We start from the raw sequence: 23,037 nt of genomic DNA on the forward strand, positions 1-23,037 counted from the left end.
TTAATACAATTTGAAGTAGAGAATATCAGTATATCATCAGAAAAAAGATCCTTATGGCCTGGTGCGGTGGCTCACGCCTGTAATCCCAGCACTTTGGGAGGCCGAGGCGGGCGGATCACGAGGTCAGGAGATCGAGACCGTCCTGGCTAACACAGTGAAACCCGGTCTCTACTAAAAATACAAAAAATTAGCTGGACGTGGTAGCAGGCGCCTGTAATCCCAGCTACTCGGGAGGCTGAGGCAGGAGAATGGCGTGAACCTGGGAGGCGGAGCTTGTAGTGAGCCGAGATGACGCCACTGCACTCCAGCCTGGGTGACAGAGCGAGACTCCGTCTCGATCCTTACCTAATTTCGTAGTGGTTCAAACTTTAGTATGAATCTACAGGGATTCTGATTAGTGGGGCTGGGAATGTGCATTTTAAATAAGCACCCAGGTGGCTCTGACTATACTTTGAGATACGCTGATCTGGTTACTACACAACTCCTACAGTTCACTTACGGCTTGTTTGTGTGCTTTAAGTTAGGCTACTCTTTGCATACATCTGTGTTCAAGGATGAGTCTATTGAATACAAACATGTATCTAAACTTACACCTGAAGTGCCCACCCTAGTAATCACATTTCTTTTTGTAAAGAGTGAATACAAGGCCAGCATCAGAGAGATTCATTTTTTTTTAACCGTTTGTATGAGCTTCAGAATCTGGTGTATTGACCTGAGGAAATTGTTAAGATGAATGTAAGAGAAAGCATAACATAAAGTTTTTACCCTAGTGGTATGTTATATATTGTTTTTATTAGAAGAAAATGTTAATGTAAATTACACTTCGCAGTAGAGTAGTAGTTCCATTATTTGGGTTACTCTGAATATTAACTGTGGCCATGGAGGGAGTCTTCTCTTTTAAGTTTATTTAGTAAGAAAACTTTCACCCATTTGTACTACCAAAAACTCTGATTATGTGTGGTTTAGAATGTGGGGGAAACACTAGGCTTTCAAATTTTACTACTTCAGTATTTTAGTTATATATTGAACTGGCTGACATGTTTTTCTTTCTTCTAGGGAGATCACAAATCACGTTGAGCCAAAACGCATCCAGTGTTTTCTTCAGTTACAAGTAAAATGAATATGTCCATGCTGCTACCACATCCTCACCAGCATTTCCTAAAAGGCCTTTTAAGAGCACCTTTCCGATGTTACCACTTCATCTTTCACTCAAGTACTCATCTTGGATCAGGAATCCCATGTGCTCAGCCATTTAATTCTCTTGGATTCCATTGTACAAAGTGGATGCTGCTGTCAGATGGTTTAAAGAGAAAATTATGTGTACAAACAACCTTAAAGGACCACACAGAAGGACTTTCTGATAAAGAGCAAAGATTTGTGGATAAACTTTATACTGGTTTAATCCAAGGGCAAAGGGCCTGTTTAGCAGAGGCCATAACTCTTGTAGAATCAACTCACAGCAGGAAAAAGGAGTTAGCCCAGGTGCTTCTTCAGAAAGTATTACTTTACCACAGAGAACAAGAACAATCAAATAAAGGAAAACCACTAGCATTTCGAGTAGGTCAGTCTTTTTTGTGTGTTTTCTCAGTAAATATTTTTACAAATTCTCTGTATTCTGGTTTAAGAAAAAAAAAAGTCTAAATAGTTTGCAATCGAATGGGGACTTTTTTCTCAATATTTGGATGAATTTTAAATGAGTTTTCATGGCAAATATTAGTTTTGTTAAGTTGAAAAAATTGCCATGACATTTGAACCAAGGCTATGTATTTTAAGAAAATAATATAAGATTTTTACTTTGGCAAGAATCTTGCTCTGGATCCCAGGATAGAAATAGTCGTAGGAAGAACTACTAGCAAGTTTACTCCTTTTTCTTTTAGTAGTCCTTCTGCTTAAATAGTTTAAAGTGAATTCCCTGTTTTGTTGTCGTATCAACTATAATTATCACATTTCAAAATTCTGCCTCTTAAGTATTTCATTAGTCTTTGTATAGGCAAGTCTCACTTCCTTCAGGTACTTTTTATTGAGTTTCTGGGAGTGACTGTAAATGCAGCCATCTCAATACCAAAATTTTATTTTTATTTTTTATTTATTTTATTTTTTGAGACAGTCTTGCTCTGTTGCCCAGGCTGGAGTGCAGTGGCGTGATCTCGGCTCACTGCAACCTCTGCCTCCTGGGTTCATGCAGTTCTCCTGCCTCAGCCTCCCGAGTAGCTAGGATTACAGGCGTGCACTACCATGCCCAGCTAATTTTTGTATTTTTAGTAGAGATGGGGTTTCACCATGTCGGCCAGGCTGGTCTTGAACTCCTGACCTCAAGTGATCCACCCGTCTTGGTCTCCCAAAGTGCTGGGATTACAGGCACGAACCACTGTGCCCAGCTATTTTATTTTTAGTCTCACTCTGTTACCCAGGCTGGAATGCAGTGGTGATCATAGCTCCAACATCATGCTTGGCTCCAATATCATGCCTCCAACATCATCCTTGGCTAATTTTTTTTTAGAAGTTTTTTGTAGAGATGGGGTCTCATTATGTTGCCCAGGCTGGTCTTGAACTCCTGGGCTCAAGCAGTCCTCCCACCTTGGCCTACCAAAGTGCTGGGACTACAGGCACGGGCTACCATGCCCAGCCTATCAAAATGTACTTTAAGAAAGAGATCATATTTATGTGTTGTCTGTATATTAGATGTTCATTTGATTTCTTGAACAATTTGACTTGGTTCTGAAATTGTTTTTGAAATTGTACATTGTAAAACAATTTAGATATGTTTGACCAGCAGGAATTAAACAAGCCAGTTTAGGTGGAATGAGAATGTCCCACGGTAGTGAACTAGGTGATTTGAACCAACCCTCCTGCTAAAAACAACTTGTCTTGGTGGTTAAAGTGCAAAAATTTTGTGGAGAATGAGTAAATACTTTTAAAATTTCATGTTACATTACACCTTTGTCTCACAGTTTATTGGCAATGCAGACACTAAAGCCTCCTAGTTTTTAGGGTAATGGGCATGGATGCTTTAAGATAATTTCAAAATAGCTCGCCAACCAATATTTATACTGGTCCCCATTTTTCAGACTTCTTAATCTTCTGCCCTTACTGAGGGATTCTCATTTTGAGAGTACTACATTGGATGTTAATAATCTTTATGTATGGTAAACAAAGATAATAGCAAACTCCCACAGAGAAATTCTAGTTATGACAAAGTGCCTACTTACTAAGATTTTAGAGAATCCTTGAAAAAATGTCTCAGAAATGTGTGGAATTAACTAGCAGTTCACAGATAACTTTGTAGTGCTATTCCGGTTCTTCCATCTTGATCTTATGAGGCCAGATAAACCTGTCTTTATTGCAGTTATTTTTTTCACCACCATAAGTAAAAGCAACAAATGTTTATTCAGCACCTAAAAGGGTGTTTAAGATAGTATTGGATCTGCCCCAAGAATCGTGGTAAGGAGTCAGGCATCCCATACACTATACATACTTCGAGTGTAGTTAAATGCCTATGTTTTATATATTTCATTTAACATACACTTATATATCTCTTATGCCATGCGCTGTTCTAAACATATTACAGACATTAACTCATCTAATTCTTAAAACAACCTGAAGAGAGAGGTACTATTACTATATCTATTTTATTGCAGTGGACACTGAGGCATAGAAAGAGGTTAAGTAATTTACCCAAGATCACACAGCTCGTGGGAGGCAGAGCTAGAATGAGAACTGGCTGCGTGGCTTCAGGGTTTGTGCTCTTACCGGCCGTGCACTGCCAACTCTCCAAGTGGGGGAGTTTTCTGCTTTTCTTAACATAAATTTTTTTTTCAGAATTCAGTTTATATTCTTTGAGTTATGAGTGAGATGAAGAAAAAAGATGATCCCTTATAAATAGAAAACTGCTTTCTCAATCACTGGGAATTTCTAGAATAATGAGTTGTTTTTCCAGTGGGAAGAAGTATACAGAACTGAGGTAGGTAAAATAATTTGATCATGATGAGAAGTGGGCAGATGTAGAAACTGAGCACATTAACAATGGAGACAATGAAGTCTGTCCAGAAAGATCTACTTTATAGTACAAAGGCAAAGCATGTTTTGCAGTTTTTAAAAGTGAATTTTGTGAACATGTGGAACCCAGAGTGTTTCCTTCCTATAGCCCCGTTACTCAGGAATTAAAGAAACAGATTTTTATTTGCCATTTTAGGACATGTTGAAATATATTAATTGTGGTTTTAATACATTAGGGGAAATAGAAGGTAGTCTAATATTTTGCTCAGTAAAACTGATCGTAGTTCTGATTTCATTTGTTTCATTGAACTAGAAGATCTCTTTCCACCATAGGATTGTCTGGGCCCCCTGGTGCTGGAAAATCAACATTTATAGAATATTTTGGAAAAATGCTTACTGAGAGAGGGCACAAATTATCTGTGCTAGCTGTGGACCCTTCTTCTTGTACTAGTGGTGGTAAGTATGGCTGATTCTTTTTAAATTGCAGAGCTCTGGGGGCTTTCTGTTACAATTTAGTAGGAATTGGCACAGTTGGGTGACCTCTAACTGCTAGCTAAGTTTGGTCTCGCTAAAGGAAGGGAGTTCTGCAGAGTTAGGTGGAAGCTGAGGGAAGTAGTTTGGGAGTGTTGTACTCTTCAGAGGCGGCCAGCTTGTGGATAGCTCAGTGGGCACTCAGAAAACTGTGACAACAGGTGCCAGAAGTTGAAGATGATCAAATGCAAATTTTGGTCCTTCAGCTCCCATGCATAAGGCCAGGCCCCTCTTTGCTCCTGTTGTGTTTCCTGGCTGCATTAGCACCTGTGCAATTCAGAAAATAGGTCCTTACTCATGCGTCATTTTCCTCATAATGTTTTAACATCTCTTAAGCTTTAGAAAAACCTTACTGCTGTTTATAATTGTCAACTGTTTATATAATATGTTCAGTTAAACAGAAAGCTCTTAGAGGGGCACTGTAATATACTGCCATTCCCCTTACGGCATTTAGCATAGTACATTGTACGTTGCACAGAATGTTAAGCAATTACTTTCTGATTTGAGGTCATGAAGTCACTCAAAGTTTAATTTGCAGCTCATCAGAGATAAAATGAATATAAACTTAGTTCCCCAAAGGATCGTTTAAAGAAAACAGAAAGCATACCATATAAACAGGAAAGGTTTTTTCTTCCCTTACCCCTCTTTATGATTTAAGCTTTTCATATTAAAGTTACTCACTTAGGAAGTATTTGAGTGCCTACTATAGGTGAGGCATTGTACATGGAAGGTTCTTAAACTGTGTTATATAATGGTGAACAAGATACAGTCCTGGCTTTAGCAAGGTTTACATCTTATGCAGGAAACACAAACGCAGGCCATTACAATACAATGTGTGTTGTGAAGGGGTAAATGCAAGATGCTTTATGGAAGTATTTGGTTTTTGTGTACTGCGTTATAATGTGGGTTTAATACTAAGTATTCAGAATGATGATGTAATCATATTTTAGGGACTTAGGTTAATATAGACGTGGACAATTCCTATTATCACCCCATTCCTATTATCACCCCATTGAGAAATCTAGCTCAGAACACTCAAAATTTTTGAGTCACTATAATAAAAAAAGTTAACTAAAATAAAATTTTTGCTCACAAGGTTCAAAATTAAATCCATGTCAATATGTTGTCTCATTTACAGTATTAGAACTTTGTTAAAAGTAAGTACTTAATGAAGGATTTTTTAGTAAGTGGCCCTCATTTATATATAGGTGAGAAGGCTATTCCCCCATTTTCACAATATTCTGGAATACTTAACAATAGAAAAAAAATAATAGCTTGAGATAATAATAGACAAAAATAATGTCATAAAATAGCCTGTGATTAAAGTTACATAGCTATGTGGTTCCTAACCTTTCTCAAAAAATGGTGATCGCTTTCTCAGGCAAAAAAATTATATACACTTTGATTACAAGGACAGACAAAACACTATAAATATAAATTTCTACCTTATTGCATCAGTACATACACTTGAAAAACAGCATTACATTAAAGTTTGAGAAGCATTAGTTTTTTGGTCTATAGTCCATCTTTTTTGTGCTTTGAATTCACAGACTCCCTGTGATAGCTTTGAGATCTTCGTGAGAGTCTTCAATTAACAGATTTGGAATCGCTGGCTAAGACATGGGAGAGTAATTTCCTAATGTTTACCTCAGTGTGATGGGATCTATAGGATAGTAGTTTAAAGTATAGCTTTGGCAGATTGTTTACTTACACAGAGATTATTTCATGCAGAAAATTACCTTAAGAAAAGGTTGTATGTGAAGTAAATAAGGAAGTTGATGTATGGGGTACATGTGTGGTCTAGAATTAGAACCTATGAGAAGACTCTGAACTGGCATTTAGTGGTAAAAGAGCATATCTTTAAGAAACTTTTCAATCTTTCCATTATGTGGAAAAAGTAGCTCTTAAAAAGAGGGAAAATGAATATTCAGATTAGAACAGCAGTACACCTACAAATGTTGATATATGACTAAAGCAAAGTAGTAAAACATAATAGTCCCAGGACTTTCAGTCTTCTAGAATTTGTAAGTATTGATGTTTGTCAAAATATTATACTACCATGAAAACAAAAACGTAACCAGTTTCATTCCACAGTTATTGAGTGCCTACTCTTAACACTTTGTTAAGCATTTAGTGTACAACCTATATAAGACATGGTCCTGTAGGCAAAGACTTATTTAAAGCACGGTTTCTCAAGTTTGGCGGTAGTGACATTTTATGTCAAATCATTCTTTGTTGTGGGTGGCTGTCCTGTGCATTGAAGGATGCTTACTTAGCAGCATATCTGGCCTCTACCCAGTAGATGCCAGTAGCACCCTACCCCTCACTTGTGACAAGTAAATATGTCTCTAAACATTGCCAAATTGCCCCCAGTTGAGAACCACTGTGTGAAAGAGATAAGAATTAAAAATATGAAACCAAAAAATGTGTTGTATGAATAGTTTTCCATCCATTAACTCAGCTTACATTGCATTCAGTGAGAGCTCCAAATTTTCTAAGTAGTAGGCGATTAGAAGCAACAGACTGGGCAGAAGGGGCAGCTTGAAGATATATTTGTGTAGCATTTACGTAAGGTTGAGAAAATGTCATTTGCAAAAATAAAAGAATGAGGAGTGGAGGGTGCTCATGGAGATAATAGAAAGGGGAGGGACACTAAAGTTCTCTTATGCCCTCCAGCATGCTGGCATACATTGCAGAGCTGTTGTACCTTAGAAAATCACAGAGATGGGCATGGGCTGAAAAGGTTCCAGGCAGACTATATGAAGGAGCAAGGACTTTTACTGATCTTTATAAGGTGGATAAGTTCTGTGTTTTTGTTATTAACGGTTTTTGAAGCACCTTCCTGTATATAATTACATTTGCTTCTCCCAGTAGCATATTACCCTTGTGATGTAGCTGAGGAAAGAGGGTTCAGGAAGGTAAAGTGACCTCTCAAAATTGAATAGTGTGAAATGGTGGAACCAGAATACAGACCCTGGGCTTGACACATTGTAACTCAGCAGTGAGGAAACAGGAGAGATGCTTCTGGCATGAGAGCACAAACAAAAGATGGGACGAAGCAAACACAGTGATGTTAAGATGACAGTAAAGTAACCACCCTGGTTGGAACAGAGGATTGGTGTGGGGACTAGTAGAAGCCAGAGTTGGACAGGTAAGGTGCGGCTGAAGAATCTAGATTGGAATCTTTGGTCAGGGGGAAGCTATATAGATTTTTAGGGGCTTGAAATGTTAAGATTAATCTGACATCATTGTATACAATGAGTTGGAGAGAAGCTCAGTAATATGAAATGCAGTTTGAGATTTAGGGAGAAATGGCATAAAGCACTTCCCTCTAGGAACTGGCTGATAATTGACCCATAAAACTGTTCCACGATTATAAAATGTAACTGTATGTTTTAGGATCACTCTTAGGTGATAAAACCCGAATGACTGAGTTATCAAGAGATATGAATGCATACATCAGGCCATCTCCTACTAGAGGAACTTTAGGAGGCGTGACAAGGACCACAAATGAAGCTATTCTGTTGTGTGAAGGAGCGGGATATGACATAATTCTTATTGAAACCGTTGGTGAGTGTGATATTCTATTTCATAACAATATACTATTTTATGAATGCTATATAAAGATGAGTGACAACTTATTTTTGTTCATTCAGCAGATATTTGCTAAATGTATAATGAAATACAAGATATCCCATACTCCCTAGAAGATATGAATGGATAGGTTATAATCTTTACCCTCCAAGATCTTATTTTAAAGAGTAAAAATAAGCCATCTATCTGGATAACTGTTATACAGGTGGTATATTATACATGCCAGAGGAGAACTGTAAGCATTAGGATGATCTGTGTAAATGATGCTTTAGCACGACACCTATTTTGTTTAAGTACATTTCATATGTCTACTGTGTTCACCAAGAAAATTAATGTAGTTGGGTGCCTTTTGAAAATGCAGATATGTTTTATTTCATTGTTTTATATCCTTAGCATACAGTTACATGTGATAAAGACACTGAAATGAAAACCCTAATAAATTCTTTCTTGTGGAGAGACAGTCTATTATATTACTGTGGGATAAATGTTTGTGATACAGCCTAATTCAGATGTGGAGGTCCAGTGAAGACCTCCTAGAGGAGGTGACAGCTGAACTCAGTTTTGAAGGAAGAATTGGAGTTAAACAAAGTATGCGATAAAGGGCATCTGCAAAGATACACAGGAGTCAGAAAACATGGCCCATCCAGAGAAGTGCAGTTTGCTCAGGATACTTAGAGCACAGAGTGTGAAGGCAGGGAATGAAGGGAGGTCAGTTGGAGCAGTAGGCCATGGCCAGATTGTCAGGGACCTTACATGCCATGCCAAGCAGTCTTCTGGATTTTGCCCTGAAAGGAGTGGGAAGATGCTGCTGGATAAGCAAGAGAGTGAGAAAACCAGATATGTATTTTGGAGAGATCCCTGGCAGCAGAGTACAGAATGATTAGAAGGAGGGCTAGAATAGAATCAGGAGACTACTGTACTAATCCCAGAAGGAGATGGTAGAGGTCTGAACCAAGCAAAGGAAGTGAGAATGGAGATGAGATAGATCAACAAAACATTGAAGATAAATGGGCAGGATTTTATCCATGATAAGATGTGAGATAAGGAAGGAAGGGGAATTGCAGATAATAGAGAATACTGTGGGAAAAGTAGATTTGCAGAGAGGAAAACAATGAGTTCAGTTGTGAATATATTAAGTGTTAAATGCTTATTAGGTATCCGAGTGACTGTGTATCTCAAGAGAAAAGGACTGAATGAGAAATACAGATTTAATAGTTACCAGCATGGTTCATAGTTTCATAGTTTAAGAATTTGGTTCAGATCAACTGGGGAAAATATGGGACAAAAATGGAAGATATTTATATTAATCTGCTAGGGCTGCCATAACAAAATACCATAGACTGGGTGGCTTAAACAACAGAAATGTATTTTCTCACAGTTCTGGAGACTGGAAGTTCAACATCAAGGTGCCCATGGGGTTGGTTTTTCCTAAGACACCTACCTTTGTCTTGTAGGTAGATGGCTGCCTTCTTGCTGCATCTTCACTCTCCCTTGTCTCTTCCTGTTCACTTCACTCTCCTAGTTTCTCTTCCTGTCCTTTTGAGGACGCTAGTCCTATTGGATTAAGGCCCTACCCTTATGACCTCATTTAATTGCTTCTTTCAAGGCCCTATCTCCAGATAAAGTCACCTTGAGGTTTAAAACTTTAATATAGGAATGTGGTTTTGTTTTTTTTGTTTGTTTGTTTGTTTTTTGAGACAGAGTCGTGCTCTGTCTCCCAGGCTGGAGTGCAGTTGTGCCGTCTCGGCTCACTGCAATCTCTGCCTCCCGGGTTCATGCCATTCTCCTGCCTCAGCCTCCCCAGTAGCTGGGACTACAGGCGCCTGCAACCACGCCCGGCTGTTTTTTTATTTTTTTATTTTTAGTAGAGACAGGGTTTCACTGTGTTAGCCAGGATGGTCTCAAACTCCTGACCTCGTGATCCGCCCGCCTCAGCCTCCCAAAGTGCTGGGATTACAGGCATGAGCCACCACGCCTGGTCTTTTTTTTTTTTTTTTTTTTTTTTTTTTTTTTTTTAAAGACAGAGTCTCGCTCTGTGGTCCAGGCTGGAGTGCAGTGGTGCAATCTTGGCTCACTGCAACCTCCGCCTCCTGGGTTCAAATGATTCTCCTGCCTCAGCCCCCCGAGTAGCTGGGAATACAGGTGCACGCCACCACACCCAGCTAATTTTTGTATTTTTAGTAGAGACGGGGTTTCACCATATTGGCCAGGCTGGTCTCTAATGCCTGACCTTGTGATCCGCCCGCCTCGGCCTGCCAAAGTGTTGGGATTACAGGCATGAGCCACCGCACCCGGCCTAACATAGGAATGTTTCTAGATGAGGGGAACACAACTTAGTTTATAACAATAGCCATGACGGGGCTTTAGAAACTCCACCATTAAAAAGTAGATGAATGAAGAGTTAGTTGCCTGAGTGGTAGTAGGAAAATCAAAGAAGAAGAGCACCTTAAAAACCAAATATATTACCTGGAAATTGTATTTAGCTACCTTTCCCAGAAACTCAAAATAACAGTGACTCAAACAAGAAAGAGGTTGTTTTCTATATAAAAGAGACCTAGAGCGGGCGATGTGGCCCCAGCCTATAATCCCAGCACTTTGGGAGTCCAAGGCAGGCAGACTGCTTGAACCCAGGAGTTCCAAACCTCCCTGGGCAAGATGGTAAAACCTCATCTCTACAGAAAAATAAAAAAATTAGCTGGGCATGGTGGCACGCACCTGTAGTCCTAGCTACTTGGCAGGCTGAGGTGGGAGGATCACCTGAGCCTGGGGAGTTTGAGGCTGCGGTGAGCTGTGATGGCACCACTGCACTCCAGCCGGGGTGACAGAGTGAGACTCTCTCAAAAAATGAAAGAACCGTGAGACCAGGCATGGTGGCTTACACCTGTAGTCCCAGCAGTTCAGGAGGCCAAGGCGGAAGGATTGCTTGAGCCCAGGAGTTTGAGACCAGCCTGGGCAACATAGCAAGACCTTGGTTCTACCAAAAAAAAAAAAAAAAAAAAAAAAATTAGCCAGGCATTGTGTTACACACCTGTAGTTCCATCTACTCAGCAGGCTGAGGTGAAAGGATGGCTTGAGCCCAGGAGTTCAAGGCTGCAGTGAGCCATGATCATGCCATTGCTCTCTAGCCTGGGCAACAGAGCAAGACCCAGTCTCTCTTTAAAATAAAAAGGAGCCGGAGGCAGGCAGTCCAGAGCAGGTATGGTGCTTTGACAGTGCCCTCGGTGTCACAGGTTTCTTTTTGTCTGCCTGCTTACCATTCTTAGCACTCAGTTTCCATCCTCCAGTTTGCTCATGGTTAAAAGATGGCTGATGAAGCTCTGACTGACACTTCCATATTCCACATAGATTGAAGAAGGAAAGGGAAATAAGGAAGCAGAGCGGGGTGGCATAAGAGGTATAGCTGGATTAGCCATCTTTAAAAAACTTTTCTGGAAACCCTATCTAATGACTGTTGCTTTGACTCATTCATCATATTTAGCTGAAAGGGGATCTTGTGAATGTGGTCTTTGATCTGATACATTGATATTCCTAATAACATTGGGATAAGAAAATAGGGAAGAATAAATATTAAATAGGCAACTAGAAGTCCATCACACTGAGAAAGGGAGCGGGTTTCCAGAGTTTTGGTGGAAGAAGATTTTTTTTTTTGAGATGGGGTATCACCATGTTGCCCAGGTGGGAGCACAGCAGTACAATCACAGCTCACTGCAGCCTCGACCTCCCAGGCTCAGGTTCAAGCTGTCCTTCCACCTCAGCTTCCCAAGTAGCTGGGACTACAGGTACACCAACATGCCCAGCGAATTTTTGTATTTTTTATAGAGACAGGGTCTCAGCACATCACCCAGGCTGGAAGGCGGTTTTAAGTGGGGCGAGATGAACATGAAGTGAAGTGGAAGGAGTCAGCATAAATTACCTTTTTCCAGAAACGAGTATTTTTTAAAAAGGGAGAAACATGGTGATAGTTGGAGGAGTTTGTTTTTGTCTTGTTATTTTGTTGTTGTTGTTTTCGTTTTATGTGGTTTTAAGATGAGAAAGGTTTGAGCACAATTTATGTATTGTGCTGGGGGACAAGAGCCTGTAGATAAATGAGAGGTTAAAGATAAAAATCAGCAAGGACCCAGAGGAAGTGGAAGGAATGAGAGATTCCTTTTCAGTCAAATAGTTCTTATTACACTGAGACTGAAGAGGAGCCAGTAAGGCTGAGTTTATATTTGTGTCTTGTTACCTGTGGAGGACGGGAGAGGGAGAAGCCTAGGAAGTTCTTGCTTTTATTTCCTCTGTGAAGTAGGTGCTGTGGTCCCCATCAAGCGTGGAGATTATGGGACAGTGAATGTTCATAATAGCTGCTGTGGGAAATGGAACGGAAACCAACTGAGGGCGTTTAGGGAGATTGCTTTTGCCAGGCCCTAAGGAAGATGTAGCAGAGGCTGCCTGTCGTGGCTCTTGTCCACAGAGTTGAGTGATTTCTCTCACGTGCCTATGGAGGAGAGAACACACATAGTTGGATTGATCCATACATAATTGGGCGTTTGCAGGCAAGTGTGAGGACAAGAAGACAAAAAAGATGAAAGTATTTGCAGGCATGATTCAAGATTAGAGTCACAGTGTTCAAGCTGCTCGCTGATGAAAGGGAAGCCAAGAAAGAGCTGTGAGAGTGAGGAGAGGATGGAAGCCTTTAGGTTCTCCATTCAATCCAAGAACGGAGTGGGAGAGCTAGGAAGGATAACTGGTTTGCTTAGAGGGTAAGATATGACATTTAATACATTCTTCAGAAGTGAGATGTTTAAAGGAGTGACCAGGTTGACTGTGTGACCATGAGTATGAGTGAATGAAGTAGAATGAAAATGGTCAATGTAGTTGAGAAAGTCTAATAATGGTGAGTATTTTAGGATATAGTTGTGATTTAAAATTTCAGGTGTGGGTCAGTCGGAGTTTGCTGTTGCTGACATGGTTGACATGTTTGTTTTACTACTGCCACCAGCAGGAGGAGATGAGTTGCAGGTAATTTTTATTTTTTTCCCCAAAAATATAAAATGTATATCTCTGAAAATAAAAATTTCCAATGTTGTGTTTTTGTAAACTAAGTTGATAATGGTTTAGAAAATGAAACATCATTCATGTTGGCTAAAGTACCTGAATCAAAGGCAGATTCTCTATATTTTTTCCTAACTTACAGGAATAGAATATATCCTTGAGAATGTAAAATTATGCAACATAAATTTTTCCATCTGCAATATGACTGAAATACATGGATCGCTCCAGCCAAAAGAGACCATTGTTGCATAGATGTTGTTAGTATACTTGATTCAAAAGTTCTGGGGAGAGTGGGATCCCACTATCATAGTTTATATGTTGTACAATGGGATTCTTACTCTCCTCCTACACTGCAGTTCTGGCCCAACTACCCAAAGTTAGTGCAGACTTCATAGGGTGAGGGCAGAGTCCTCCACAAGCCGCCTCTCACTTCAGACACTACTAGCTGCAAGCTTCAGGGTTCCCAGGCCACCCATACCTCTGACCAACTGGCTATAAATTTGAGGGTTCCCATTATCCCTTAGGTTTAGTAATTCACGAGAGCAGTGGTCCCCAACCTTTTTGGCACCAGGAACTGGTTTCATGGAAGACAGTTTTCCACAGACTGGGGGTAAGGGGGGATGGTTTCAGGATGAAACTGTTCCACCTCAGATCATCAGGCATCAATTAGATTCTCATAAGGGGTGCACAACCTAGATGCCTAGCATGCGTAATTCACAATAGAGTTTGCGCTCCTATGAGAATCAAATGTTGTTGCTGATCTAACGGGGCAGAGCTCAGGCAGTAATGCTCGCCCCCCTGCTGCCCACCTGCTGTGAGGCCCAGTTCCTCCGTGGCCTGGGGGTTGGGGACCCTTGCACTGGACTGACTCAGAGAACTCAGGAAAGCACTATATTACAATTGCAGCGTGCTTATAAAGGAGACAAATCAGGACCATCCAAATGAAGAGACACATAAGAAGTCTGGGAGGGCCCAAATGCAAAGCTTCTATGTCCTCAAGACACATTTCTGTCCTGGCATATTGATGTGTATCACCAACCAGAAGGCTCCCCTGAGCTTTAGTGTCCCAAGTTTTTCTTAGGGTTTCATTATGTAGGCATGATTGGTTGAATAATTGAACTTGATCTCTAGCCCCTGTCCCCTCCCTGGCAGTTGGGTTGATATCACATGTCATAAAACCCCAGCCCTCTAATCACATGATAGGTCTTTCTGCCATGGTCAGTCTCCCATCCTGAGTGATCTCATTGCATAAACTCAGGTATAGGCCGGGCGCGGTGGCTCACACATGTAATCCCAGCACTTTGGGAGGCCGAGGTGGGCGTATCACGAGGTCAGGAGATAGAGACCATCCTGGCTAACATGGTGAAACCCCGTCTCTACTAAAAATACAAAAAAAATTAGCCGGGCATGGTGGCAGGTGCCTGTAGTCCCAGCTACTCGGGAGGCTGAGGCAGGAGAATGGCTTGAACCCGGGAGGCAGAGTTTGCAGCGAGCCAAGATCGCACCACTGCACTCCAGCCTAGGCGACAGAGTGAGACTCTGTCTCAAAAAAAAAAAAAAAAAAAAAAAAATTCAGGTATAGCCCCAGACACCTCCCATGAATAACAGACACTCCTGTTACTCAGGAAATTCTGGGAATTTAGAACTTAAAAGATTACCTCCCAGAAACCCAAAGACCAGACAGATTTTTGCCTTTTTTTTTTTTATTCAGAGACAGGGTCTCACTCTGTTTCCCAGGCTGGAGTGCAGTGGCATGATCATAGCTCACTGTAACCTTGAACTCCTGGGCTCAAGCTACCCTCCTGCCTCAGCCTCCCAAGTAGCTGGGACTACAGCCATGTGCAACCACTCTCGGCTAATTTTTTAATTTTTTTTTTTCTACAGATGAAGTCTTGCTTTGTTGCCCGAGTTGGTCTTGAACTCTTGACCTCAGGCGATCCTTCTGCCTCAGCCTCCTTAAGTGCTGGGATTAACTGGTGTGAGCCACCACACCTAGCCCAGACAAACTATTTGTTATACAATGCTTCTGTTTCAATTTTGTAATTCTAAAACATAGTGATTGCAGACTATGGCTGCTTATTTAGAAACATTAACTATTAATATTTCATAATTGAATGTTTTGTTTAAAAATATTTGAAAAGAAATTTTAATCTTATGTAGAAAAATCTGTATTTACTAAATAAGGTTTGGTTTTTGGATTTCATCCTTTATTTCTAATATTTTTATGTGACATAGTTTGAATTAAGAGATTGAGGTTTGTCCACGCAAAGCTGAGAGAAGAAAAATACGAAGTATAAAAATAAATAATAATAAAAAAAAGAGATTGACGTATTTTTAGACATCAGGTTATTTTTCCTCAAATGCAAATTGGAAATAAAATGCTATATATGTTTAAGGAGAATTTCAAAGACTTTTTTCTGGAAATGCAGATGTTAAGGATAGGTGTTTTCTTTTTAAGCACCTTAATGATGGATGGTTTTGCATCCTGCAGTGTTAGCTCAGGAGAAGCAGATTCCATCACGAGACAATGTGAACTGTCCTGCCACTCAATTATGTTGTGACTTGATGTATCTACCCTAATTCTGAATGTATTTCAACATGTTAGTCTCTAAATTTGGAAGAGATATTACAGATGACTTCTATAATTCCAACAGCCAATGCTTTTGAGTAATTTCTGTCAAGTAATGGTGATTCTTGGCATCCAGGGCTTAGGAGGATACAGATGAAAAGTTAATGAAATGTATGACTTTCAAAATCTTAGCATTGACTAGTTTTCCCATTTTTATGTTGGTTGTCATTAAATGTTTCTGATCTCTTTAGGGTATCAAAAGGGGTATAATCGAGATGGCAGATCTGGTAGCTGTAACTAAATCTGATGGAGACTTGATTGTGCCAGCTCGAAGGATACAAGCGGAGTATGTGAGTGCACTGAAATTACTCCGCAAACGTTCACAAGTCTGGAAACCAAAGGTAAGCTTGCTTACGTCTTGCATTCTGTATCTTTCACTCTGAATGGATTGTGTACATTAAAAGACAGGATGTAAGTCCCAAACTAAACATATAATCAATCTTGCTTCTATGTGAAGATGATAGTTTTAAAAATCATGACAAAGCCAGAGTGTGTAGTCATGATTTTAAATATAATCCTTTAACCACTAGATGTCAAAAACTAGATCAGAGATGATAGATGTGATTGTAATACATGATTTGAGCCATTTGGAAGTGATAGCAAATCCATTCTGAAAGGAACCATCCTTAAGATTATGGAACAGTTAATGATTTGATTATCTATATTGGAATTTGAGTAAGAGAGAAAAGCCTTGTGATGTGATACCTCCATTCCCATTATGTTTGTTGGGTGCCATTTTCAGTAAGGAAAAAAATTTTAATCCTGTAATAAGTGATGCAGTAATATTGATGTGGGCATCTTTATCTGTAGACAGACACTATGTTATTAAAGAATAAGCTGTAATCATTATAATGAGAACAATGATGACTTATCTTACTGTCACATCCCAGTTTTTCCCAATCATGTTGTCTGTACTGAGTCTGGAGCCACCTTATATATACATGCAGATGTCAGATACCCAGCTCTTCCAGTTGCTAAATCAGGCAAATTTGACAGAGGGGATTAGGCTATTTCTCAACCTAGCTTCATTTTCTGGCACTCAGGCCTCAGGGGAACCTACCTGGCATTGCCCTTGTCACAAGTCCTCTATGCTGCCCCTGACCATCTGAGCAATTAAAATAAAATAAATTAAAATAAATCTCTGAGCTTAAAATTTGATCTTGAATCAGTGTTTTATTTCTGCTATGCACTTAGTAATCCTAGATCTATTACCTCAGAATATATATTGGTATATTTACTTTGACACAGCAATAAAATCTCATTCTTGTCAATTGCCTATTTCTGTAGACCGTAAGAATTAACTGGCAGGTATCAGCGTCCCCATAAAAATTTTTTCTATCATTTTAAGTAAAATGGTCTGGTTCTTCCCTTTTCAATAGGTAATTCGTATTTCTGCCAGAAGTGGAGAGGGGATCTCTGAAATGTGGGATAAAATGAAAGATTTCCAGGACCTCATGCTTGCCAGTGGGGAGCTGACTGCCAAACGACGGAAGCAACAGAAAGTTTGGATGTGGAATCTCATTCAGGAAAGTGTGTTAGAGCATTTCAGGACCCATCCCACAGTCCGGGAACAGATTCCACTTCTGGAACAAAAGGTTCTCACTGGGGCCCTGTCCCCAGGACTTGCAGCAGACTTCTTGTTAAAAGCTTTTAAAAGCAGAGACTAATAAAATTCATCCTGTGTAATAATTTTACATATCATTTCATAAAGTATTTTAATAGAAAAATCACTTGTATGCTTATATTTTCAGTAATTATTGTATGATGCACTTGTCTTCTTTGTTTGTGACCCATGCTTGAAAACTTGAAGGAAGTTAGATATGAATAGCAAAAGTTAGGCAGTATTTATAAGGTACCTGTTGTATGTTACTGATTTCTGTTTCCTTCTCTTCTTATACCCTGGCATGGTGGCCTGTAGGGTAGTTTCTTCTTATTAGTCAAGAACAGAGAAAGCTGAGGAGAGTAGAAAATATCTTGCACTTTAAAATGCTTACTTTGATTCCGTATTATCTGAATTTCCAGAGAAGATGTAAACAAGAGTGACCATGTTTTTGGAGTCCTTCTTGAAGCCAGAACAACACACAGTGGGTTGCTAAGAGCTGAAAATCATAATTCACATTTAGTGTACCAGATTATTCTAAGAATTTCTGAAATCACCATGTACATGAGTAATGAAACAACTGGAATAATGTGATGATGTGAACACAATTTTAAAGTCCGCTTGTCTGGATTTGCAGGTACCCTTCCCCCACCCCCCAACATGATAGGTAAGAGAGCAAAAGGGAACTGGGAAAATCAGCTACAAATAAAATGGGTGACTAATCCCCAATTCTTGGACCCATTATATTTGTAGCTGATTGGAGTAAACCCCTAAAAGACGAAGTGAGGTCAGAATGATTCAAGGATTATTCAGTTTGAAGACTACCAAAGGCTTTTGCTTTTCTTCCTTGGCCATTTCACTTCATTTTAGTATTTTAAAAATCTTTTTTCTTGATGGTGAACAAGTTTTGTCCTATGCTATGGAGGAAGCATAGCACAGTGATTAAGAGCTTGGGCTCTGTAGTTGGACTATGTGGGTTTAAACTTTAAACCCAGATCAATCATATATTAGCTATATGAGTTAATCTCTTTAAGCTTCCATTTCCTCCCTGGTAAAATGAAATTGGCAAATAACTTTCTAAGGTTAGTGAAGATTAAGTGAAATAACATAGGAGAATTATTTAACTGTCATGATGGTGTATAGGAAATACTCAAAGGCTGCTTACTATCATTATTGCATTAAAGTTGTGGGTACCTGAAACTGTACAAACCTGATGTATAATTTCAGTTTTCTCTCATGGTCTTGTTACTACCATCATACTCTTGATATTTTAGGATATTTTAGGATTATCTTTGAAGAACCCTTTCTAGTTAATTCTTTGAATATATTTTATACTTATTTGATGGTAGTTGTAACTATGTACATTTGAATAAAATTTCTAACCATAAAATTTCTCCATTGCACAAAAAGCCTTTATAGAAGTTTCTAACATATTCTATTCTGAACCCTGTAGAATATTTTATGTAGTATAGCAGCTTGCATTGTTACTTACTGTACTGATTCCTATGTAGAATCAAACCCCTTGAGCATTATTTTAACAAACATCCCTTTACATTTTTTGGAAAGATTTTTAGTACTCCATTGGCATAGCTATTTCATACAAGGATTAGGAGAAACTTTGAAAGGTTACCTACTAGACTTTTCTGATTTGAGAAAGGACTACTATTAAACCACCTTATCAGACAAAAAAAAATGGTTTTTAGAAACCTGAGAGAAGGAATTTTGTAATTTCCCTGAGTAAGCTGTTACAGGGAATAACAAATCTCCTGCCACATGTGGTACAGTGTAAGTAATGCTGGAGCACACATACTGCATTGTAAAGAAGGTAGGAAAGGTGGGGGGGACTTTTGTTAGCTTTAATTTTAAGGCTAAAGGCATTTCTTCTCAGTTTGAACTACTTTTAAATATTATAAATGTCATCATACAAATCATTAGAAAACTCACTTCTCCTTATGTTGTCATTGTACCACTGGGTATTGTATAGAGACCAATTTCTAAGAGATTTTTCACCTCTGTTTCTGTTATTTGCTATACTGGAGGTAATATAATAATAATGAAATATAGCCTTTTTTTTCAACTCCAAAATCCTATTCCCTCTCCCCATCTGTGATTATATTGTACTGGACATCTGACTTGGTCAAAAGCATAGGTTTTGACTTAGATACATGTGGGGGCAGATCTCAGCTCTATCACTAACTAGCTATATGATATTTGGCAAGTTTTTTCTCTATGTGCACTAGTTTCTTTTTCTGTAAAATTAAGATAATAGCTATTTTACAGGGTTGGAAGAATTTAGAAATTGTACAGTGCTTAGCACTCAATAATTGGTAGATGGTGGTGTAAATATTTTACATAGATATTTGTGACAGTTCTTTGCTCTACAAAACAGACTAATATTAATTTCAGATTGGCCAAGCTACTTAATTTCTCTGTGCCTCAGTTTCCTCACTATTAAATGGGGATGACAATAGTGTCCACCCAGAGCAGGACTATTTTAGTATTACATATAATCCTTGGATATAAATGCTGATGAAGTTTGGATATTTGTCCCTACCCAAATCTCATGTTGAAATGTAATCCCCAATCTTGGAGGTGGAGCCTGGTGGGAGGTATATGGATTAGATCAGATCTCTCATGAATGACTTGGTCCATCCTTTGGGTGGTAAGTGAGCTCTCGCTCCGAGTTCACACGAGATCTAGACCTGGTCATGTAAAAGTGTGTGGCATCTCCCCATCCCCCACTCTATCACTTGCTCCTACTTTCGTCATATGACATGCCTGCTCCCCTTTCACCTTCTGCTATGATTGTAAGCTTCCTGAGGCCTCCCTAGAAGCTGAGCAGATGCCAGCACCATGCTTCCTGTAGTCTATAGAACCATAAGCCAATTAAACATCTTTTCTTTATAAATTTATAAATTACCCAGTCGCAGGTATTTATAGAAAGAACAGCCTAATACAAGTGCTAAATACATATCTGACAATAAATGGTAGTTATCTCTTAGAACTGTTATGAGGATTAAACGAGTTACAGTGTCCATCTTAAAAAGATAATTCTGAAAAAAATCTCATAGGTTCACTTTGCCTTGTCAAGAATATGATTACCATTAACTTCTGTAGATAGGTAAAAAATGTGCTGAGCTCCAAAACTGACAGACATTTTGCTAAAACAATATCAAATCTCATTACAATGATGACAGTTATTTCAATAGTTGACATTAGCTATCCCAATACAACCTAACAAGGCATTTTCTCTTCAGAATCACTCGATCATATGGCCATTTCCCTAAGCTTTTATAGCTATTGCCCAGTGTACACTGAAGACAACAGCTAACGAACAACATATGTATGATAATTTATGTAGTTGAACCTCTAATGCAAAAAAAAAAAAAAAAAAAACAGGAAAAATGAGTGAAAATCATTCAAACATTGTGCTCACTAGGTAGGTAGACTGCCATCATAGAAGTTATAATGCTACTGCTAAAAACTAGTAAACTACCAGTAAACTGTGAAGACAGAAGTAACTCCTGTGATCTATATGTTTGTGCAGATGGTGGAGCTTTGCCGCTCCTAAAGCCTGAGAAATGCAAATGTGGCTTCGTTAATGCAAATGCTGCCTATGCCAGACTTTATGAAAAACTCCTCCTAAAGTTGAATTCTTATCCAAGTGGACATATGTTAAGGTGCCATTGTAATTCAGGTAGAGTGTCAGAGTGGTGGCTGGCACCAGCAGTAGATGTTTTCAACATTAGCATTATTCAGGTAAGACTACAACAATGATGAACATGTCAAAACTTTCCTTTAAAAGGAACAATCAGAAAAACTCTTTAACAAATGTTTTTCTTTCCATAGTATTTTAATTAAAATTTTCTATATTTTAAAATTTACTAAATTTATGAACGTTTTTATCCCACTTGAGATGAATACTTAGTGATAGTCCCTGTCCCATGAAGCTTCTGTGGATTTGCTTTGTCATTTGTGGTATGTTTGATAACAAAAATATTAGTGGCACAAAAGCAGTGATATTGAATGCTTTTGTTTTAGAGAAAATTTCACTCTGTACTAGAAAATGTAGATGATGTGAGTCAAAGTTCATTAATACTTACCTGAAAATTTGTGTATAAAGGTAATCTTGGGGCAGTTTATTTTGCTTAGCCCCCTCAGCTTCTTGATAGAATGAGGTGAGGGCATATGTAAGTCAGTAAACTATTCTGTTAGTAAGGTCAAAGGTTTAATCTAAATTAATTATGCTTTTAACTAACACAGAAGAAATCATGTGACCTCATTCTCAAAGCTCGTAACATCCACCTGGCCAGTCTTGAGATGTGGATAGAATTCTTTTTTTTCTTTTTTCAATTTTCACAATAATTTTTGACACATTGAAGCTGTGCATGTTCATGGGGGCACACTTTGATGTTTCAATACATGTATATGTTATGTAATGATCAAATCAGAGTACTTAGCATATCTGTCATCTCATGCATTTATCATTTCTTTGTGGTGAGAACATTTAAAAATCCTGTTTTCTAGCTATTTTGTAATATACACTACCTTACTGTTGCGAACCATAGTCACCCTACTGTGCAATAGAACACCAGAACTTCTTCCTCCTGTCTAGTTGTAACTTTGTACCCATTGACCCCCCTTCCCTTCCTTCTGCTCTTCCCTCTCCAGTCTCTGGTAACCACTGTTCTGTTCCCTATGAGACAAAACTTTTTATCTTCCATATGAGTGGGATCATGCAGTATTTGTTTTTCTGTGTCTGGCTTACTTTCCTAAACATAATGTCCTCCAGGTTTATCCATGTTGTTGCATGGTGTTAATCTTAGCATGACAGTATAGCCATTTATAGGGCTCATACTTAAATGCCAAATCTTGTTATATATGGAACCCAGCTATTTCAAGGATCAATGTTCTCTTATAAAGTCACATTAGCATTTACACCCAGATTTTGCTGACTCAGAATTCCATCGCATGCAAGATCTCAGTCCCCTGAAAAGTCCTCTCCCCAAGTATTTTTGGAAGTCTCAGGGGTTTCCTCACTGATTCACAAACAAGTTCACACTCTTGGGTGCAGCCTACTCGTGCCAGGCTTCTGTTGGGCCTCCACTATTTCTACTGCTGCTGTTCCTGTAGGAGAATGCTGCCTTGCTTAGATGTTCCCAAACTGTGAAACACTTAGGTTGCCAAGATAGTGCTGTGTTTCCAGGGTACAGCTTCTTTGCCTCTCTTCCCATAGGGGCCAGTGCATTGTTCTGAGATAGGAACCAACTACTACCATCTCTTACTGTCCTCAGGTCTCCTGTCTTTTCCCCCAGCACCTAAGTACACACCTCTGCAGAAAGCTTTCCCCACACAAGCCCACTTTTCAAAATGCAAATCAACTCCTGCAAAGGATGCCTGAGTAGTTGGCTGGCCTTCCTTTTCTGGTAGTATCACCTTTGGCTGAATCGTGACCTCCCAGCTTCACATGTAGATATGATCGCTAATTCTGTCAACCCCTCAAAAAAGATATCGCCCCCATTTTACAGAAAAAGAAATTGAGCATCAGGGTTACTAGGAAATTAATCAAAGTTCACCATTTCTAAATGTGATGCATTATATACATTAGATTCAAACATTACTATTTTCCAAGTTGCTCAAAGCACTCTATGAA

At 39.1% G+C, this 23,037-nt stretch overlaps 1 protein-coding gene across 1 annotated transcript; it reads left to right on the forward strand.

The window, feature by feature from the left end:
• Positions 1–1,061: 1,061 nt before the first annotated feature.
• MMAA (metabolism of cobalamin associated A) lies at positions 1,062–17,511 on the forward strand. Its single transcript, XM_030816199.1, has 6 exons — positions 1,062–1,561; positions 4,330–4,452; positions 7,927–8,097; positions 13,037–13,122; positions 15,976–16,125; positions 17,164–17,511. The coding sequence occupies exons 1-6, from the start codon at positions 1,117–1,119 to the stop codon at positions 17,449–17,451; spliced, it is 1,263 nt and encodes a 420-aa protein (XP_030672059.1). The 5' UTR covers positions 1,062–1,116; the 3' UTR covers positions 17,452–17,511.
• Positions 17,512–23,037: the final 5,526 nt, after the last annotated feature.

The sequence above is a fragment of the Nomascus leucogenys genome, chromosome 7b, assembly GCF_006542625.1.
Source record: "Nomascus leucogenys isolate Asia chromosome 7b, Asia_NLE_v1, whole genome shotgun sequence".
Lineage (NCBI taxonomy): Eukaryota > Metazoa > Chordata > Mammalia > Primates > Hylobatidae > Nomascus > Nomascus leucogenys.

Bases quoted from the DNA above. Each gene is read 5' to 3' on its own strand.
- MMAA (XM_030816199.1), top strand. From the start codon at position 1,117: ATGAATATGTCCATGCTGCTACCACATCCTCACCAGCATTTCCTAAAA. The intron at 13,123-15,975 runs GTAATTTTTATT...TGATCTCTTTAG, and splicing joins CAGGAGGAGATGAGTTGCAG to GGTATCAAAAGGGGTATAAT. The intron at 16,126-17,163 runs GTAAGCTTGCTT...CCTTTTCAATAG, and splicing joins CACAAGTCTGGAAACCAAAG to GTAATTCGTATTTCTGCCAG.